General features: G+C 34.9%; 1 protein-coding gene across 7 annotated transcripts in view; it reads right to left on the minus strand.

The window, feature by feature from the left end:
* Positions 1-22,994, minus strand: part of C5H1orf185 (chromosome 5 C1orf185 homolog) — a 53,270-nt gene that overhangs the window by 19,617 nt on the left and 10,659 nt on the right. For 2 of the 7 annotated variants that reach the window (XM_081485552.1, XM_081485549.1), the window contains exons 1-2: positions 9,428-9,462; positions 1,381-1,486 (exon numbers count right to left, since the gene is read on the minus strand). In XM_081485552.1, the coding sequence (XP_081341678.1) occupies positions 1,381-1,486; positions 9,428-9,443 (122 nt within the window). In that variant the 5' untranslated portion in view covers positions 9,444-9,462. Of the gene's footprint in view, positions 1-1,380; positions 1,487-9,216; positions 9,463-9,504; positions 9,612-11,603; positions 11,707-22,994 lie in introns of those variants that run through there. The other 5 variants (XM_081485547.1, XM_081485548.1, XM_081485545.1 and 2 more) reach the window with 5 other exon arrangements.

Genomic DNA, 22,994 nt, shown 5'->3' on the forward strand with positions numbered 1-22,994 from the left:
GGGGGTAACTCCTGGAAAAGAGGATGAGAGATCCTTACAGGATGATGGAAAAGTTCTGTGTCTTCCATGGGGTTGTGATTACATGGGAATATATTTGTTGAAATTCTTCATTATATATTTAAAATCTGTATCTCAAATTTTTAAGTGTTATTAAAATGTAAATCATCTATAGGTGGCACTGTAGTCTTTAAAGTGGGGATAATATTACTGAAACTTCATGGGGCTGTTATGAAGTCTAAATGAGATAAGAACATATAAAGCACTTAGAATAGTATATAGTAAACACTTGATTTTAGCTGTGATAATGATGATAATGCCATTCCCTTGCTTAAAACCTTCTGATGGCAGAAATAATAAAATCTAAATTCCATGTTCTTGCCTACAAACTCCTATGTGATTTGACCCCTACCTACCTCTTTAATGTCATCATTTCCCTCTCACTTGATCTATTCACACTTTCTGTTTACTGAACAATACCAAGATCATTCCCACTTGAAATCCCTGTACTTACTATCCCATTAGCACAGAGAAAAGCTCTTGCACAGGGTTATCACATGTCTGGCTCCTTTTTTAAGCCAAGTCTCAGATTAAATATTACTCACTGGAAGAAACATTCTCCCCACCACTTTGTTAATTATCTGTTTCCTTTCAGTGGCACTGCACGTCTATGAAATAAGAACCTTATCTGACTTGTTCACAACTGTATCTTTAGTACCCTGAACAATGGCAAGCACCCAATAAATATTTGTTGAAAGAATGGATTAGTGAATAATTTCTGGTTTTCTGACTTATGCAAGTGGGTAGACAGTATATGTTCATTTGCTGAAATAGGAAATACTGCAAGAGTGTGTGGGAAGATTACATTACATTTTTTAATATGAGCCAAAGAAAATACCAAACCAATTAAATAATGAAAAACACCAAATTTTAGGGGTGAAAGGAACTGAGGTATCAAGTTTCTTATTTCTATCTCTGGCAAAAGACTACACTTAGACCATTCCAGAGCATTCTATCAGCTCTTTTCTTAAATTATCTCCTAAAGGAAGAGAGTCTTTTTCTTTCAGTAACTTTTTAAATCTCTAAATTAGTAATCAAAAATTTAAAAAATTTTCTAGCCTTTTATTATAATTCAAACCCACGTCTTCTACAGAATAAAACACATCTCATTATTCCTTAAAATTTTCATGCATGAAGATTGCTACTATACTACTCGGACTATTATACTACTAGGACTTCTCTGCTCAGGCTACTTTAAACAAGTAGTTTTCTCCCCAGTCAAATTATAAAATATTGTTATAGTTATTTAAGTTTAATATCATTTGAGAAAATCTTTCATCAAATTTTTAAAAGAAAAAAGTCAAATGCTCTAATAAATCTTACCTTCGTTTGCAAATCAGGAACCACAAGGCTGATGCCAAAGCAAAGAAACCGATTCCCAAAGTAACAGCACCAGCAGCCAGAAAATAGGTTAAGTGGTTAAAAAAACCTATACAAATAAATTATAAAAGTTTATTTCATGCATGTATCTTCGTTCTCTATTTAAAATTAAGTGCCATAATATTTCAAATGGTATTTCATAGTGTAGTGTTTAAGATATTAACTAGAAGGTTGGGGGACCTGAATTCTGGTCCTGTATAATTCTCATAAATTTCAAGATCCTGAGTTTGAGAATTACATGGGGGCTAATGAAGATTAGGCCCTAGGGCACATTTCTTTGACCTTGCTAAAATTTGAGACCTAGGTTGTTGTTGTTCTTTTATACAGCTGTTACCCCCTCCTTTTTTTTCTAGTTTTTTCCCTTTCCAATCCAGCTGTGAATTTTTATGTTATTTTTCCAGCATCATTCTTTGTAGTTCTCCAACATAAGACAATTTCCATTTTAAGATTCTTATTACCAATCACTACAAGGAGGAAGATAAGGGTAGTAAAGGCCAAATATGAGGAATTTTTCAAGATCTTAGAAATCTTTAAACATTTTATCTCTATCGCAGGAACAGTAAAGGGTCATAGCCAAAAGGCAAATAAAAGTAATGTAAATAATAACATATCATAGGTTTATAAGTGGAAAAGCCTATGGGAATTAGATGATATAACTCTTTCATTTTACATATGGTAAAACTGAAGCCCAGGTGAGAGAAGCAAGTGAAGTTAGGTCAAGCAGCAAATTAAAGGCAGTCCTCTGTTCTTATCTATTATCGTATCCCTGCTACCAAACATCTTAATACTGGTCTGTATTAAAAAGAATTAAGACTAAAGAAAGCATGATATATTCACAGTTAGGTTGATAAAGCATTCATTAAGATTCTGAAATCTGCTATGTAAGCATAAAGCAAGGAAGGCTGTATAGAATTTGAAGGGCCTTAAGACAACTTACTGAAGAAGGGCATGGCAACTCACTCCTGTATTATTGCCTGGAGAATCCTATGGACAGAGGAACCTAGCAGGCTACAGTCCATAGGGTGCAAACAGTTGGACACGACTGAAGTGATTGAGCATGCACACATGCAAGACAACTTAGGAGTATATTGGGGGCGGGGGCAAGGAGTTTAAAAGTAAAACTAATAGAAGATCTTTATGTGTGAATGTATATTATAAGTTCCACTATGGGAACGACATGATAAAGACTTTTGTTTTCTAAGTAATTTTCAACTTCCTAGATAGTGCCTCTCAAATCTTAGTTTTCTTTGGATTCAGAAATATATACATTTGGGGATTAATTAATGGTGTAAAAAAGTTACATAAGACTATTTATCAAAGTGATATAATATTGGAAAAAAAACAAAAAAAACCTCCCAATACTCATGTAGGGGGTCAATTAAATTATGATGGTGTTACATATGAAAAAAGTATCGATACTTTGGATCAGATAGTTTGTTTGAGCAACTGTCCTGTGCATTGTGCCAAAGATATTTCCAGGTATTATCAAATGTATTCTGAGGGGTAGAATTACCCTCAGTTGAGAATTACAGGTATAGTGGTATAAGGAAATAACAGATAGTATTAAATGATAAAAGCAAGCAGATAAAACCCATACTTTTTAAAAAACTTAAAAGATACAGTTATTCTCAAATATAGGATTAATATTTCTATAGACAAAAGAAGAAAAACAATATAGAGAAATAATTAGTAGCTTAAACCACAGGCATGCTAAGCTCTGAGATCTGGAAGAGGAATTAACTAGAAGAAGCAAAGAAAATCAATGAGACAATAACAAGACCAAGTCATCCTCTGGCAGAGTGAATGACTAACTCAGAAAAGGACCAAGGAAGAATCTTGGAAATTATAAAATTAAAAATTTTAAGATGGAATAAACTCTTCTTTAAACACAAAGAATTAATGAAATGAAAGATAATACTGAGAGTCCATCCAATTACATTAAAAAGTGAAAAATATGATAAATTATGAGACAGAAAAGATGAAGAACATACAGCATAAAACTTGGAAAGAGTAACATGGAAACTTACATTACCATAGGTAAAATAGATAGCCAATGGGAATTTGCTGTATGGCTCAAGAAACTCAAACAGGGGCTCTGTATCAACCTGGAGTGGTGGGATGGGGAGGGAGGTGGGAGGGAGTTTCGAAAGAGAGGGGATATATGTATACCTATGGCTGATTCATGTTGAGGTATGACAGAAAACATCAAAATTCTGTAAAGCAATTATCCTTCAATAAAAAATTAATTAATTAAAAAAAATTAACAGGGGTCCCCAGAGAGAAAATAAAGACGTAGAAGGGAAGCAATATTCAGAGATACAACTTAAGAAGGTTTCTTCTTAAATTTTTTTTCAATTTACACATAGTAAAATTCACGGTGTGTATGTAATTCTGTAAGTTTTGACAAATATAAAAAGTGTTTAATCACCATCACAACCCAGTTACAGAAAACTATCACCCAAAAATATTTCCTTGAACAGCCTCTTAGAGGTGAAGAACAAACTGCTGGCAACTACTGATTATTTTCCATCCCTATTCTCTATCGTTATACTTTTGCCTTTTCCAGAATTTCATATAAATTGAAATAGTCTGGCTTTTTAAACTTAGCATAATGCACTCAAGAGGCTTCCATGGTAGCTAAGACAGTAAAAAATCTGCCTACTATGCAGGAGACCCCTGTTCGATCCCTGGGTGGGGAAGATCCCCTGGAGAGGGAAATGACAACCCACTCCAGTGTTTTTGCCTAGAAAATACTATGCACAGAGGAGCTTAGTGGGCTACAGTCCATGGGGTCTCAAGAGTGGAATATGACTTAGGAACTAAACTACCACCAATGCACTCGAGATTCATCCATGTTGTTGCATGTATCAGTAGTTTGTTTCTTTTTATTTCTGACTAACATTCCATTTTATAGATGGACCACAGTTAATTCCCCAGCAGAGAGACACTTGGTTGTTTCCAGTTCAGGGTTGTTAGGAATAAGGCATACTATACACTTTCATACAGGTGCTTATTTGAACATAAATTTTTAATTCAGTAGTGTCATGTAGCAAGTATACATTCAAATTTATAAGAAACTACAAAACTGCTTTTCAAAGTGGCCATTCTGCCCTGCTTTCCTACCATGTTATGCAACAGTTTCACATGCTCTGTATCACTGCAACCACTTGGTATTGTCAGTTTCATTTCAGCCATTCTAATAGATACACAGTGGTATCCTATTGTGGTTTTAATTTGCATTTCCTTAGCCAATTATGTTGAGCATCCTTCTACATGCTTATTTGCCATTCATATCTTCTTCAGTGAAGTGTTTGTTCACATCTTGGCAGATTTTTAGAATTCTTTATGTATTTTGGATACAAGTTCTTGGTCAGATATGTGGCTTGCAAATATTTTCTGCCAGCTGCGGACTGTCTTTTCAATTCTCTTAATAGGGTCTTTCACAAAGCAAAACTTAAACTTTAGTGAAATCAATTTATCAATTTTTTTTATGACTTGTGCTATGGGTCCTTCTCTAAGAATACTATGTCTAATCCAGGTAACAAAGTTTCTCTTCTGTGTTTTCCTATAAAATATTTTCGGTTTTATGTTTTACATTTAATTTATGATTCATTTTGAATTAATTTTTACATAAGGTGTGAGATAGGGGCCAAGGTCTTTTTTTTGCATATGCGTATCCAGTGGTTTCAACACCATTTGTTGAAGACTACACTTTCTTCACAGAGTTGCTGTTGTACACTTGTCAAAAATCAGTTAACTATATTTGTGTCAGTCTATTTCTGGACTCTCTATCTGTTCCCTTGATAGACTCCCTTTCATGAATAACAACAGGAATAACAACAGGAATAACAACATATTACTTATAGAGCAAATACTATATAACAGTATTCGGCACTACTCAAAGTGTTTATATTGACTCATTTAATTCTCACAACAGCTCTATTTCCCCACTTTAGAGATGAGGAAACAAATGAGGCAAAAATGAGGTTAAGTAACTTGCTGAAAGGCATACAATCAATAAGTAAGGGAATAGTAATTTAAAAAATTGCTAAGGTCCTTCCTTTTCTAATAGAGGCAATCAATATCTTTAGATTTTATTAGAAAAACAGTTAAGTATGAATACGAAATATTGAAGTGTATCATAAAAGAGAATATCTAAATGACCAATAAATATATGAAAACTTCACTAATAATCACAGAAGTGCAAATTAAACCACAGCGAGTTAATATGACAACTTGATGCCTAAAATGAAAAAGAGAGAAAATATCAAATGTTGTCAAGGAGGCAGAGTAACCTGAATTCTCATTCATTGTTGGTGGGAGCGTAATTTTATATAATGCTTTGGAAAAGTGTTCGTGTCACTATTATTAAAGCTGAACATATACATCCCCTATGACCCAGCAAATCTAAGACACATACCAAACTGAAGTACATATATATTTTCACAAAATTATATACTAGAATGTTGATAGCATCACTTTTGTGTCTGTATGTTGACAGAGACACAAACTTGAAACTACGCAAAGGCCCATCAATAGTTAATGGATAAATTTTAAAAGTTTAATTGATTTAAGGAAACAAAATATATACCAATGGGAAAGAATAGACTACAACTATGCAGAACAAAGTGGATAATTTTGTAAATAATGTTGAGCAAAAGAGGCAAAGAGAGACGTCAGAAGGAGTTCAGGAATGCTAGTAATTAATGTTCTGTTTCTTGAACTAGGTGCTGATTATATAGGTGTGTTCAGTGACAATTCAAGCTTAACACTTATGAACAAATTAGATCTATATGCATCAGCATGAACAGAACTGGAAAACCTAGTGTTCAGTGAATAAGGAAATTTCCATAAATTTATATTCAATTGTAACAATCATACGGATTTCCATTTATGTACATTAAAAGAAAACATCAATAATACTTTTTAAAAAGTGTGATATAAATATTAAAATATACCATATTAATTGCATCTGGAGAGGAATAGGATTGTGGATTGAATATAAACTTAAGACTTTATCTGTAGATTTCCTTAAAAGATTAAAAATCTGAAGTTTACATAACAAAAAAAATTTTATTTAGTAGAAAATTACATGAATGTTTGTTATTCTTTGTGCTTTTCTTTTTACCTTCCTGGTTATCTCAAATGTAAAAAATATAAACAATGACCTCAATTTTGTTAAAAAAAAAAAAAGGAGAAGAAAAAGGGAGAAACATACTTGTATAAGGAAAATAATCATAACTGGCTACTTCTGGGGTAAGGGCTTAGTTATAATTTTCTACTCCAGACCTTTCTGTACATTTAGATTTTCTACCATGAGTATCTTGGAAAAATCAGGAACAAAAATTTTTAATCTTCATATGAGATTCTTGATTCCTTTACTAGATAGCACAAGTCTCCTTGTAGCACTTTATTGTTATCACTGTTTTATAGCCTACTTAGCTTTCTCCTACTGAAGATCTCTGCCCTTCTCTTTATCATTTTTGTAATTAGTAAAACTCCATTCTAGTCCTTGGTTTCAGTGGACCATTTACATCTCAAGAGGAATTCCGAAGAGGTATAAAGAATATAAAAGTTCCCCAAATCAATTTACCAACAGAAAGACAAATTACATATTTTCTAATACCTCCAACAAGTCACACTTTATCTGTAAAACAATCTGTAAAACAAAAAGTCTTGATTCTGTTATTCTTAAAATTCCCTCTCACTTTGAAGATTTAGTCAATATATAATTTTAAGAAACACCATATACAAAGGTTGTACTTTTACTTCTTGATTCTGTCCTTAAGTATGCTATCTAATGACTCCTCACATTCAACAGTCACTTTATTACATCAACTTGTTTCTTCATCTTAATAATTACTATAATAAATAATCTTTATTTATTAGTTTACTGTCTAATGTCTGTCTTCAACTGAAGATAAGTCTTTTTCACTGGTATTCTATGAGTTTAGAATAATGGCTGGTTACTCAAAGATGATTGACTATTCAATGAATAAATGATAGGCACTGTGCTAGATGCTAGTATAAAAATGGAAATATGGGTATGTGGGATTTTTTTTCTTATTTTGGTTGTGCCATGCGGCATGCAGGATCTTAGTTTCCTGACCAGGGCCTGAACCCATGTCTCCTGAAGTGGAAGCATGAAGTTTAACCACTGGACGACCAGGGACGTCCTTAGGTATGTTGTTTAGTAGGAAGGTCATGCATGTGAAAAAGAATAAGTGCAATTAAAAGGTATTATAGGGATTATAGTAGAAGAAATAAATACAAAATACAGATACAGAAAGATCTATAAAAAGATAAGAGAAAAAATTTTTGAAAGTTACATAGTCTAATGAAACATGCTTTGAAAACTTTTCATTGCCACGTCCTTGCCAAGAATTGGCGATTCAAAGATAAGTAACACATGGTCATAGACTTTAAAATCTGGAGGGCACAACATTTAAATAGAATATTCATTATAATACTCTAATTGTTATGATAATAACATCTTGACAGCACAATATCATGTGAAACGCCAGGCTGGATGAAGCACAAGCTGGAATCAAGATTGCCAAGAGAAATATCAGTAACCTCTGACATGCAAATGATACCACCCTTATGGCAGAAAGTGAAGAGGAAGGTGAAAAAGGAGAGTGAAAAAGCTGGCTTAAAACTCAACATTCAAAAAACGAAGATCATGGCATTTGATCCCATCACTTCATGGCAAATCAATGGGGAAACATTGTAAACGTTGACAGACTTAATTTTCTTGGGTTCCAAAATCATTGCAGATGGTGATTGCAGCCATGAAACTTAAAGATGCTTCCTCCCTGGAAGAAAAGCTATGACCAACCTAGACAGCATATTAAAAAACATAGACATTACTTTGCCAACAAAGGCCCGTCTAGTCAGAGCTATGTTTTTCCAGTAGTCATGTATGGATGGGAGAGTTGAACTATAAAGAAAACTGAGCGCTGAAGAATTGATGCTTTTGAACTGTGGTGTTGGAGAAGATGCTTGAGAGTCCTTTGGACTGCAAGGAGATCCAACCAGTCAATCCTGAAGGAAAAGAGTCCTGAATATTCACTGGAAGGACTTATGCTAAAGCTGAAGCTCCAATATTTTGGTCACCTGATGTGAAGAACTGACCCATTGGAAAAGACCCTGATGCTGGGAAAGATTGAAGGCAGGAGGAGAAGGGGATGACAGAGGATGAGATGGTTGGATGGCATCACCGACTCAATGGACATGAGTTTGAGCAAGCTCCAGGAGTTGGTGCTGGACAGGGAAGCCTGGTGTGCTGCAGTCCATTGGGTCGCAAAGTCGGACTTGACTGAGTGACTGAACTGAACTGATATATAAATGCTTGCAGCAACAAAGCTGATGACCAATTCCAGGAAAATGTATGGCCCTAAATGCTATGTTAGGAAAAAAAGCTGAAAAATAATGAACTTAGCATTCAAATTATCAGTTGAAAAAGACCAGAAAAGCCTAAATAATGTGGAGGAAGGAAATAAAAAAAGAACAGAAATTAGTGAAAAAAATTAAGATTTCAGGAAAAGACTAGTAAGATTAAGAAATATCTAGTAACTAAATTTTTAAAAAGGTGGCACAAGTAAACAATTTCAAAAATGAAGAAAGAATATAATTACAGTTATAGCAGAGATTAAAATAAAATACTTTCAACAAATTTATGCTAGTATATTCTAAAACTTACAGTAAATTATATATACCTATAAAGTGACTTACAAAAAATGACTCAAGAAGTAATAGAAAACCTAAATGAACATGTACCCATTAAACTGTATCAGCAGTTACAAAATTTCCCCCAAAGAAAAGAGCAGGCCCCAATAACTTCATAATTTCTACTGTATACCCATGATACAAATATTTCTTATCTTATACAAGCTCTTCCAGAAAACAGAAAGAGATTTCTGGCTGTTTGTCCAAATGTATTTTCTTCTTCCCATGTAAAAGCTAGATTACATGTCCCAGCTTCCCATACCATTAGGTGAAGCCATGTGACTGAGTTCTAACAATGGAATTTGAATGAAAGTGATGTCATAAAAACCTCCCACGTACCTTTCTCCATAATCTTTCTTCCTTTAGGCTTGGCTGGGATGGAGATGATCCCCAGGAAACTTTGGAAACCATGTGTCATCATTGATCTAATTGACATTTACAGAACACTCAACCCAAATAAAATGAAACACAACATATCAGGATTTGTGGGATGCCAATAAAGCAATATGTAGGGGAAAATCAATACTAAAAAATTGTAATATTAGAGGAAAATGTGAAACACCCTTAAAAACTAAAATAAGTAAATTAAGCCCAAAGAAAACAGAAGAAAAAAATCTAAAAACCAAGTGGAAACCAATGAAATAGAAAACAGAAAAACAATAGAGAAAATCACTGAAACAAAAAGCTGGTTCTTTGACATCTATATAATTGATAAACTTCTAGCTAGATTGACTAATAAGAAAAAAGACACAAATTATCAGTATCAGAAACAAGAGAGGTGACATTACTACAGATTCTATGGCTATTAAAAGAATAATAAGGCAATATTATTAATAATTTTATACTAATAAATTTAATAACTTAGGTGGAAAGTTCCTTAAAAGATATGTTTTCAAAGTTCACTCAAGAAGAAACAGATAACATAGATAGACACACATCTTTTAAAGAAACTGAAATTGTAGTTAAAATTCTTACAAAGAAATCTCCATGTCCAGGTGATTCACTGGTAAATTCTACCAAACACTTAAGGGGAAAAAAAATATTACTAATTCTACAGAACTGCTCCAAAAATTTGAAGAGAATTCTTTTTGATTCATCCTATGAGGCTATACAAAAACCAGGAATAAAAGACAGACAGAGAGAAAGAGAAATAGAGGAAATTACAAATTGAACATAGATGTAAAATGCACCTATGAACATGGAAAATTCTAAACAATATTTTAGCAAATTAAATCCAACATTATATTAAAAGGGTGATGAAGTGGAGTCTATCTCAAGAAAATAGGGTTGGATTACATTAAAAAATCAATGAAATTTACCATATTAACAAATTAGAAAAGAAAATCCATGTGATCAATAAGGATCTATGTCAATAGACATGAAATTTTTTGAGATTTATTCCTGATTTCTTTTTTTTTTAAAAAAAAAAAGTTCTCAGAAACTGGGCAGAAGCATATCTCAATCCTAGTTATCAGGTTCCCCAAGCTGATAAAGGTCATTTATTTAAAAAATTAGACTTCATAGTGAAAGAATGAATGCTTTCCTCCTAAAATCAGTAAAGGGATATCCACTCTTACAACTTCTACTGAACACTAAAATGAAGGTTCTAGCCAGTGCAAGCAGGCACGAAAAAGGAAAAAGTCATCTAGATTAAGAAGGGAATAAAATAAGTGTTATATTCTCAGTGTTTTGGTCTGAATGTTTTTGTGCTGCTCAAATTCATGTGTCGAAATCCTAATGCCTAATGTGATAGTTTTAAGTGGTGGGACCTCCAAGATCTGGTTGGATCATGAGAGTGGAGGCCTCGTGAAGGGATTAGTGCTCTTAAGAAAAAGGTTCCACAGAGCTCCCTAGCCCCTTCCACCATTCGAGGAGACAGCAAGAAGCCAGAAGAGGGCTCTCACTAGTCACAAAACTTGATCAACTTGATCGTTTAAGCACCCTGATCTCAAATTTACAGCTTCTAGAACCGCGTGAAATAAAATTCTGTTGTTTATATATCCAGTTTATGGTATCATGCTATAGCAGCTTGATTTGACTAAGGCACACAGAGAACATTATCATTTATGTAGAAAATCCTGCGCAGTTTTATACCAACCAGTAAAACAATTAAGTGAGTTTAATAAAACTGCAGAATATAAGAACAATACACAAAAATCAACTGTTTTCTGGAACTGTAAAACTCCTAGAAGAAAACAGAAAAAAATATTTCATGGCATCAGCCTTGGCAATTATTTCATGAATATGACACCAAAAGCATAGATAACAAAAGCAAAAATAAACAAATGGCACTATATCAAACTAAAAAGTTTCTGCACAGCAAAGAAAACAACAGAGTTAAAAGCCACCAAGAATGGAAAAAATATTTGTAAACCATAAGAGGTTAATTTCCAAAATATAAAAGCTACAACTCGGTGGCAAAAGAACTAAGAACCTACCTTAAAATGGGCTAAAGACTTGAATAGACATTTCTCCAAAGAAGACACATAAATGGTCAATAGGTATATGAAAAGATGTTCAACGTTTCTAACCATTAGGGACCTGCAAATCAAAACCACAATGAGATATAATCTCACACTTGTTAGAATGGTTATTTTCAACAACAACAACATAAAAGAGGATGCAGAGAAATTGGGAGTTCTTGTACACTGTTGGTTGAAATGCAAAATGGTGCAGCTGCTATGGAAAACAGAATGGACAGTCTTCAAAAAATTAAAATTAGAACTACCATATGATTTAACAGTCTCATTTTTGGGTATTTATCAAGAAGAAATGAAAATAAGATCTCAAAGAGGTATTAGCACTCTAATGCTCAGTAATAGCTAAAATTGGATAAAACCTAATTGTCTATCAATGTATGAATGGATAAAGAAAATGAAGCATATGCATATATATACATATATATATATATACACAATGGAATATTATTCAGCCTTTAAAAAGAAGGAAATCCTGCAAAATATGACAACATGGATAAAGCTGAAGGACATTAGCCTAAGTCAAATAAATTAATCATTAGGACAAATACTGTGTGATTCCTCTTATATATATTAGGTATATAAAGCAATCATACTCATAGAATCAAAGAACAGAATGGTGGTTGCCAGGGGCTAGAGGAAGGAAGGAAAAGGTGAGTTGCTAATAAATGGGCATAAAATCTTAACTATGCAAGATGTGTAAGTTCTAGAGATCTGCTGTAAAACATTGTGCTTATAGAAAATAGTACTGTATTACACACTTAAAAATATAAAAAAACAGATGTCACGTTAAGTGTTCTTACCACAATAAAATACAATTTTTTTTTAAAATAGAAAAAAGTCTTTCTATATACTATTAAAAACAATTGGAAATTGAAATGTTCAAAAATTACCATTTGCAACAGCATAAAACTATGAAAGTATAAAAATATGAAAAGTTGTTTCACAACTTAATATGTGTCCGACTCTGTTGCAACCCCGTGGACTGTAACCCGCCAGGCTCCTCTGTCCATGGGATATCCCAGGCAAGAATATTGGAGTGGGTTGCTATTTCCTTCTCCAGGGGATCTTCCTGACCCAGAACTCCAATCCGCGTCTCCTGGATTGGCAGGTGGATTCTTGACCATTGAGCCACCTGGGAAGCCTAAAAATATGAAATATTTAGGCATAAATCTGATAAAAGATGTGAAAAACCTGTGCATAGGCAACTACACAAGATTGCTAAGAGGAATCAAGGATGATCTAAATAAATAGAGACATATACCTTGCTCATGAGTTGAAAGACATACTACTGTTTTGATATTGAGAAGCCCACACACTGCAACTAGAGAGGAATCCCCGCTTGCCGCAATGAGAGAAAAGCCCATGCAGCAGAGCCTGTGCATCAATGAAGACCCAGCACAGCCAAAAATAAAGAAAAAAAAACCAACAGATGGACAAATCAAAATTTATTTTCTTTTTAAAAATTATTTATTATTTTTGGCTGCACTGGGTCTTTGCTGTGGCCCATGGGCTCTTTGTTGATGTGTGCAGGCTTTCTCTAGCTGTGATTAACCAGAGGTGACTCTCTAGTTGTGGTATCCAGGCTTCTCATTACTGTGGCTTCTCTTGTTGTGGAGCATGGTCTCTAGGGAGCACAAACTTCAGTAGTTGTGACACCTGTTCCCAGTAGTTGCAGGGCACAGGCTCAGTAGTTGTGGCTCACGGGTTTAGTTGCCCCACAGTATGTGGGATCTTAGTTCCCAGACCAGGGATCAAACCTGTGTCCTCTGCTTTGGCAGGTGGATTCTTAACCACTGGACCACCATGAAAATCCCCCAAATCAAATTTTAAAACACATACTCTTCAAAAGACACTACTAATAGAATGAAAATTCAGTCCGCAGACTGGAAGAAAATCTCAGCAAAGCATATATTAACTAAGATCTGGCATCCAAAACTTGGAGATTGGGATTCACAAATACATTACAGGACAGCTAAAATTAAAGACTGACCATACCAAAGTCTGGCAAGAATATGGAGAAATTGGAACTCTTGTACTCTGTTGATGGGAATGAACAATGGTACAATCACTTTGGAAAATAGTTTGACAGTTTCATGAAAAGTTAAACATGTGCCTCAGCCATTCTAGTTCTATATATTTACCCAAGAGGAAAAGAAATATACATCCTTACAATTTTCAGAGCAGCTGTATTTGTAATAGCCAAAACCTGTGTGTTGCCTACAATTCTAAGATCTTTCCAAGATTACTGGCCCCTGGTATACATGCACCTGCCTTCACCCAGGTATTTTAAAAGGAATAATCTAGGTACTACTTTGTAAAGATTGTACAGATGTTATTAAGGCCCCAAATTAGCTGAATTTAAGATAGGAAGATTATCTGAGTGGGTCTGACTTAATCACTTGAGCCCTTTAAATCTGGGTCTAGAGGTCAGACTGGTAAAGTCATGGATTTGAAGCATGAGGGGGATTCATGTATAAAAAGTTCTCTGCTCCTGGTTGGAAGATGGAGGTAGCCACGTGGCAAAGAATGAAGAAAGCCTATAGCAGCTGAGAGCAGCCCCGAACTGAGTCCAGCAAGAAAAAGGGGGCCTCAGTTCTACAACTAGAAGAAGCTAAATTTAGTTAACAACCAAAATGAGCTTGGATGTGGATTTTTCCCCCAGTGCCACCAGAAAGAAATGCAGCCTGCCTGACACTTTGATTTCAGCCTTATAATACTGTAAGCAGATCAATCTGGTCACGGTGTGCCTGGACACCCTACATAACTAAAAACTTATAAATGGGTGTTGTTATACGCAGTTTGCTGCTGCTGCTAAGTCGCTTCGGTCGTGTCCGACTCTGTGCGACCCCATAGATGGCAGCCCACCAGGCTCCTCTGTCCCTGGGATTCTCCAGGCAAGAATACTGGAGTGGGTTGCCATTTCCTTCTCCAATGCATGCATGCACGCTAAGTCGCTTCAGTCATGTCCAACTCTGTGCAACCCTATGGACAGCAGCCCACCAGGCTCCTCTGTCCACGGGACTCTCTAGGCAAGAATACTGGAGTGGGTTGCCATTTCCTTCTCCACATACACAGCTTAGATTGTAGCAACTTGTTATGAAGTGACAGAAAACTACTACAACCAGGAACAACTCAAGCGACCATCAACAGATTGCAACATATTCATACAATGTAAACCTCTCTTCAATAAAGAGAAATAAACTATTGGTACATACAACATGAATAAATTTTAAAATTCTGCTGAAAGCCAAAAAAAAAAAAGGCTGCATACTGTATGATCTCATTTTCATAAAACTCTAAAAAATGCAAACTAGTCTACAGTGACAGAAAGAAGATGAGTGATGCTTAGAGATGGGGGACAGGAAAGGATGGGAAGGAGGTTTACATAGAAGACTTCCCCAGCGGTACAGTGGATAAAAATCCGCCTGCCAATGCAGGGGACACAGGTTCAATTCCTGGTCCAGAAAGATTCCACATACTGCGGGACACCTAAGCCTGTGCACCACAACTACTGAGCCCATGCTCTAGAGCCCACTTGCTGCAGCTACTGAGCCTGTGTGCCATGACTACTGAAGCTTGCATGCCCTAGAACCTGTGCTCTGGCAGCAAGAGAAAATACCACAATGAGAAGCCTGCACACCACAATGAAGAGTAGCTCTCACTTGCCACAATTTTAAGTTTTACAGCCAGCTCATTCTGAAGGTTTTATCTGGACATGATATTAAAAATCAGATGGGCAGAAATTATAAGCAAGTCTTTGATGATTGTGGAGAAGGAAATGGCAACCCACTTCACCATTTTTGCCGGAGAACCCCGTAGACAGAGGAGCCTGGCCGGCTACAGTCCATGAGGGCCACAAAACGGTCAGACATGACTTAGCCACTGAACAACTTTAATGACCCAGGCCAAACTATAACAATTCTTTCAGAAAAAAAGTCCAGGCCCAAATAATCTATCCCATGATCAATAACAAGAAAATAGCAGTAAACAAACAAAAAACACAAATAAAAACACACAAATCTGTCATCATTGCAGATACTCTTGGGATGGGCAAGTCCTAGGGAGAAAGGTACCAGACTTCAAAGCAGAACTTCTGAGCTAAATTCTGATTCAGCCTCATGGTATCAACCTCGGCAGTGGAGTAGGGGAGAAGGATGGAAAGATATATATTGGCTAATAAAACGAAAAACATATTTTCTAACTTACTTCACTTAGGATGATATTCTCTAGGTCCATCCATGGTACTGTAGATGGCAATATTCTTTTTTATGTTGATCAATACACATATATGTACTAACATATATATATAGCACATCTATATGTATTACCATATATACTTATATCACTTCTTAAACCAATTATCTGTTGATGGGCACTCAGGTTGTTTCCATGTCTTGGCTATTTTATATAGTGCTGCTATGAACACTGGGATGCATGAATCTTTTTGAACTAGTTTTCATCTTTTCAGGATATATGCCCAGGAGTGAGATCAATGGACCTTCTTTTAGTTTTTAAGGAAACTCCATACTATCTTCTATAGTGGTTGTTCCAATTTACATTCCCATCAACAGTTATGATTCCCTTTTCTCCATACCCTCTCCAGCTTTTATCATTTGCAGACTTTTTGATGATAGCCATTCTGACAGATTGAAGGTGATAACTCATTGTGGTTTGACTTTCCTCTCTCTAATAATTACTGATTATTAGAGCATCTTTTCATGTGCCTATTGGCCACTGGTACGTCTTCTTTGGAGAGATGTCTATATAGGTCTTCTCCCTGTATTTTACTTGGGGTGTTTATTGAGTTGAATGATCTGTTAGCTATTTTGGATATTAACCTCCTGTTTACCATATCATTTGCAAATATCTTTTCCCATTCTGTAGGTTGTTTTTGATTTGTTGTTTCCTTTGCCGAACTGCCAAATTTCTTTTCCGAAGATTGCTTCCTTTTAAATTTTATTAGGTACCATTTGTTTACTTTTGTTTTTATTTATTTTGCCTTGGGACACTGACATAAGAAAATATTGCTATGATTTATGTCAGAGAATGTATTGCCTATGTTCTCTTTTAGTTTTATGATGTCATGTACTATATTTAAGTCCTTAAGTCATTCTGACTTTATTTTTGTGTAGTGTGAGGGTGTGTTTGAACTTAGTGCTGATTTACACGTGGCTGTCTAGCTTGCCCAACATCACTGAACAGACTTTCTTTTCACCATTGTATATTCTTGCCTCCTTTGTCACAGACTGACCGTATGTGTGTAACTTTATTTTGGGGCTCTCTATTCTGTTCCATTAAGCTAAATGTATGTTTTTGGGCCACTACCACACTGTTTTCACTCTGCAGCTTTGTAGTATTAAGTGTGGAAGGGTTATGCCTCCAGCTTAGTTCTTTTTCCTCAGGATAGCTTTGGCGATTCTGGATCTTTTGTGGTTCCATATAAATTTTAGGAATACTTGTTCTGGTTCTGTGAAAAAATGTCATAGGTATTTTGATAGAGATCACATTAAATCTGTAGATAGCTTTGGGAAGTATGGTCATTTTAACAATACAATCAATGAGCATGGCTATCTTTCCATTTCTTTGAATAACCTTCAGTTTCCCTTATCATTGTTTGATAGTTTTTAGTATGTAGGTCTTTCACCACCTTGACTAAGTTTCTTCCTAGGGTTTTTAAATTTAAAATGGAATTGGTTCTTTGCTTTGTCTGGTATTTCATTGTTAGTGTAAAGATATGCAACAATTTCTGTATATTATTATTGTATCCTGCTACCTTGATGAATTCATTTATTGGTTGTAAAGGTTTTTGTGGGGAGACTTCAGGGTTCTCTCTATAGAGTACCATGTCATCTGCAAACAGTGACAGTGTTACCTCTTACCTTCCAATTTGGATACATTTGATTTCTTTTTCCTTGTCTGACTTCTGTGGCTAGGACTTCTAAAACTATGTTGAATAGAAGTGGCAAGAGGGTAAGAGTTGGCACTCCTGTCTTGTTTCTGCCTTTAAAGGAAAGGTTTTCAGTTTTGAGTAATATGTTGGCTGTGAGGTTGGCATAAATGATTTTATTATGTTGAGGTATGTTCCTCTATACCTCTTCTGTAAGAGTTTTTATCATGAACGAATGTTGAATTTTGTCAAATGTTTCTTCTTTTCCTATTGAGATGATCATGTGGGTTTTGTCTTTCCTTTTGTTAATGTGGTGTATCAAACTGATTAATTTGTGTATATTGAACCATCCTTGAGACCCTGGAATGAATCCAACTTGATCATGGTGTATGGTCCTTTTCGTGTATTGTTGGATTTGGTTTGCTAACATTTTTGTTGAGAAATTTTGCATTCTATATTCATCAAAAAATACTGGCTTGTAACTTTCTTTTTTGTAGTGTCTTTGTCTAGTTTTGGTACCAGGGTGATGGTGGCTTCATAGAGTGAATTTGGGAGTGTTCCCTCCTCTTGAACTTTTTGGAATAGTTTGAAAAGGTCAGGTATAAATCCTTTGTATGTTTGGTAGAATTCCCCAGTGAAGCCATCTAGTCCTGGACTTTGTTTTCAGGGAATTTTTTTTATTACAGATTTTATTTCACAACTAGAGCTTCTTGACTCAATTTTGGCAGGCTTTATGTTTCCAGAAACTTGTCCATTTCTTATAGCCTGTCCAATTTGTCAGTATATAACTGTTCATAGTATTCTTTTATGTATTTCTGTGGTATTGGTTGTTAATTTTCCTATTACATTTCTTATTTTGTTCATTTGGATCTTCTCTCTTTTTTTGTTGGACAGCCTGGCTAAAGGTTTATGACAAACTTCTTTTAGAATTCAATATCAAGAAACAGTCTTTTTAGACCAACTGACAATGCGTTCAACTGTCAAGACCTAAGAAGTATATACCCAGTTATCCTTTGCCCTGAATACAAGAAAGTTTAGACTAAAATTCAAGCTTGATTACAAGAATTATGCTAACTAAAATTTCTAAATTAGGACTTTTCTATTCTCCTTTCAATTTTTAACTTTATATCTTAATCAGTTCTATTATATGACTCTCATTGAAAACTACTTTAAATTCTTTCTGAAAGTAAAAAAGTCATACAATTCTTAAATTCATTAGAACTTTGTTAGTGCTTCAAAAAGCATCCCATACTGTTGACTTTTGTGTCCCTGGGCACTTTAAAATTGATCCTTAAATTTCACTTAGAGCTTAGTACCCAATAGGGATAGAATTGTGAATGGTTCATATTACAATTTGAAGAATTCCCACACAATAGGAATGGAATTTATTAATTCCATAATTATTTTCTGAGCACCTATCATGTGCCAGACACATTCTGAAACCAATGATACTGTGATGAAAAAGATGAGGGTCTTGGGACTTATATTTTAGTAGGAGAGGACAAAGAATAAACACATAAGCAAATAAGATACTTTCAGAGAGTAATAAAGATCTTAAAGAAATCGCCTAAGAATGAGTCGGAAATTGGAAAGGATATCTCAAGATAATGTGTGTTTTTGTACTATCATCCATAAAAATATCTGAATTGTCAATTTAAAAGGGATACTACTTATATTTGTCATCAGTTCAATTACTGGGGGCGCTTTAAAAAAAAAACAATGCTAGGGAGTTTGTTTAAGGATTTAGAAGTAGAAAATGTTGAACATTATTAGAGCATCAAAATAACATGAGCAGTTATGTTATTTAAGTTCATTATACAAACAACAGAGAAGTCTGTTGACTTTTACTAAAGGTAGCCCTCTATTTTTATTTCTTGTTTTCTCTGCATTTTCCTAGGTCCTTTTCACTGTAACCTTTCTTCCAAAAGATAAGCAGATAATAAGTCAAAAGGTAAACATGTGTCACTGGCTAGGATAAGCACTTTAATCTCCCTGACTTGAATTAGGTAGGTATGATACCATTGAACCCATTGTTTTCTCTTCTCCATGCAATTGCAGCATCCTCTGGTGGAGATTAATTTATTTGATAATGTTTGAGATAAGCTTTTACAGATTTTGGGAAATAGCTTTTATGGAATTTAGCACAGGAATAAAATATTTGGTGATTCATTATCTTCATTAAGTTATCAACTTCACAAAGTATTATGTTAGTGCTTATTGTCAAACTTAAACATACATCTGAGAGATATGCAATTATACAAGTACAAATAATAAGGACACTACTACAAATAAATGCTAATACATTATTCTGGAAAGTATTCAAATGAATTTTGATGGGAAAACAACTTTCTTATGTGATTTAAATTCTCTAATTGTGTCTATCTTTTTATATTTTGACTTCCATCACATGTACATTTATTATATATTTAGAAAAACTAAAAAGCACAACTAAAAAGGTAAAATAAGCTATTTAATATAATTTTAATCAATGGGACAAAAAATGTATTTGCTTCTAACAAATGATACAAAATTGATGAAATATAACAGCATAATTTATAAAACAAATAGCAAAGATTCTTAGTTTTTATAGGATATTTTACAATCCAATCTCGTAAGTAGGTAATGATAATCTATAAAAGAACATATAAGCAAAACTTCGAGATTAGTGCTTTTTCATTTCTGAATTCTATTTCCTTCTAGTTATAGGTGTCACTGCTTTCCAAGGAGAATCTGTAGTAAGGGGAAGGGTCTCAAGAGAACAAAGTCACGACAGTGGGATTAATTGGAAACCCACTCAAAAGCCCTGAGATTCCAGTACCAGAGATAGTGATAGAATGCCAGGAGAGTGACATATGTGTAGCTGACACATCATATATGCTTATTATAACAAATAACTGAAGAGAAGATGAACTTAAGTCAGAAATTAATGGATGCATAAGCTAAGAGTAAGTGTAAAGGAAGATAGACTCAAATGGTTGCAAATCAAGAAGGGAACTCCAAATTCTAACCAGAGGAGCAATCGTAGCTGCTGCCTAGGCACAGACAACAAAACCACAATATAAGACAAGTGCTGAGTCAGACTAGAGAGTCACAAGGGGATTCTTTTTTATTTTTTAATTGAAGTATCATTGACATACAATATTATAATAGTTTCAGGTGTGTAACACAGTGATTCAACATTTATACGGTATGAAATTATCACCATAATAACCATCTGTCATCGTACAAAGTTACTGCAGTATTATTGACTATATTCCCTATGCTGTACACATTACATCTGTATGACTCATTTATTTTATAACTACAAGTTTGTAGCTGCCAATCCCCTTCACCTATTTCACCCAACCACCTCCCCCCCACTCCCTTCTGGGGACCTCCAAATGTTCCCTATATTTATAACTCTGTTTCTGTCTTGTTTCAGCTTGTTCATTTGCTTTCTTTTCCAGATTCCACATATAAGTGAAATCATATGGTATTTATCACCTAGAGCCAGACATCCTGGAATGTGAAGTCAAGTGGGCCTTAGGAAGCATGACTACGAACAAAGCTAGTGGAGGTGATGGAATTTCAGTTGAGCTATTTCAAACTCTAAAAGATGATGCTGTGAAAGTGCTGCACTCAATATGCCAGCAAACTTGAAAAATTCAGCAGTGGCCACAGGACTAGAAAAGGTCAGTTTTCATTCCAATCCCAAAGAAAAGTGATGCCAAAGAATGTTCAAACTACTGCACAATTGTACTCATCTTACACGCTAGCAAAGTAATGCTCAAAATTCTTCAAGCCAGGCTTCAACAATACATGAACCGTGAACTTCCAGATGTTCAAGCTGGTTTTAGAGAAGGCAGAGGAACCAGAGATCAAATTGTCAACCATAATTAAGCAGATGTTTTAAATCACTTTGGTATTCAATATTAAATCATTTATTATTATGATTAAAATTACTTTGAAAAATTCTAAGAAGTATTAAGAAAATATCATTAGAAAGAATATGCTGAAGAATGTAGTAAGAAAACTAATCATAAAATGAAGTTGCCTTTGATATTGTCAAAATGACTATATTACCCAAGGCAATCTACAGATTCAGTGCAATCCCTATGAAATCACCAACGGCATTTTTTGCAGATCTACAACAAAAAACCCTAAAATTTGTATGGAAACACTGAAGACCCTAAAGAGCCAAAGCAATCTCAAGAAAGGAAAGCAGAGCTGGAGAAATCAGGCTTCCTGATTTCAAACTATATTGTAAAGCTACAGTAATCAAAAGCTACTATTTTGATTACTGGCACAAATACAGACTTATAGATCAATGCAGGGTATAAATCTCAGAAATAAATGCAAGTACTTATGGCCAGTTAATGTACAACAAAGGAAGCAAGAACATACAATGGAGAAAAGACAGCCTCTTCAATAAGTGCTGCTTGGAAAACTGGACATGTAAAAGAATGAAATTAGAACATTCTCTAATACCATACACAATTATAAACTTAAAATGTATTGAAGACCTAAATGTAAGACTGAATACTATAAACCCTGAGAGGAAAATATAGGCAGAACACTCTCTTACATAAATCGCAGCAATATCTTTTTGGATTCACCTCGCAGAGTAATAAAAATAAACAAATGGGACCCAACCAAATTTAAAAGCCTTTGCACAGCAAAGAAAACCATAAACAAAACAAAAAGTCAACCTACAGAATAGGATAAAATATTTGCAAGTGATAAGAATTAATCTCAAAAATATATAAACAGCCCATACAGCTTAACATAAAAAATAAAACAATTAAAAAATGGGCAGAAGATCTAAATAGACGTTTCTCCAGAGAAGACATACAGATAGCCAAAAAGCACATGAAGAAATGCTCACATTGCTAATTATTAGAGAAATACAAATCAAAGTTACAATGAAGTATCACTTCATACAAGTCAGAATGGCCAACATAAAGTTTACAAACAATAAATGCTGAAGAGGGTGTGGAGAAAAGGGCACTCTCCAACACTGCTGGTGAGAATGTAAACTGATAGAGTTATGATGGAGAAGAGTATGGAGGTTTCTCAAAAAAACAGAAACAGAGCTACCATTGTTGTTGTCCAGTCGTTAAGTCTTGTCTGACTCTTTGCAACCACATGGACTGCAGCATGCCAGGCTTCCCTGTCCATCACTGTCTCCCAGAGTTTGCTCAAACTCATGAACATTGATTTGGTGATGCCATCCAACCATCTCATTCTCTGTTTCCCCCTTCTCCTCCTACTTTCAATCTTTCCCAGCATCAGAGTCTTTTCCAATGAGCAGGCTCTTCACATCAGGTGGCCAAAGTACTGGAGCTTCAGCATCAGTCCTTCCAATGAATATTTAGGGTTGACTTCCTTTAGGATTGACTTATTTGATCTCCTTGCAGTCCAAGGGACTCTCAACAGTCTTCTTCAGCACTACAGTTGGAAAGTATCTTCCCTCTTCCTTCTGT

Source organism: Giraffa tippelskirchi, chromosome 5, assembly GCF_054371585.1.
Source record: "Giraffa tippelskirchi isolate mGirTip1 chromosome 5, T2T-mGirTip1v1.2.pri, whole genome shotgun sequence".
In the NCBI taxonomy this organism is placed as follows: Eukaryota; Metazoa; Chordata; class Mammalia; order Artiodactyla; family Giraffidae; genus Giraffa; species Giraffa tippelskirchi.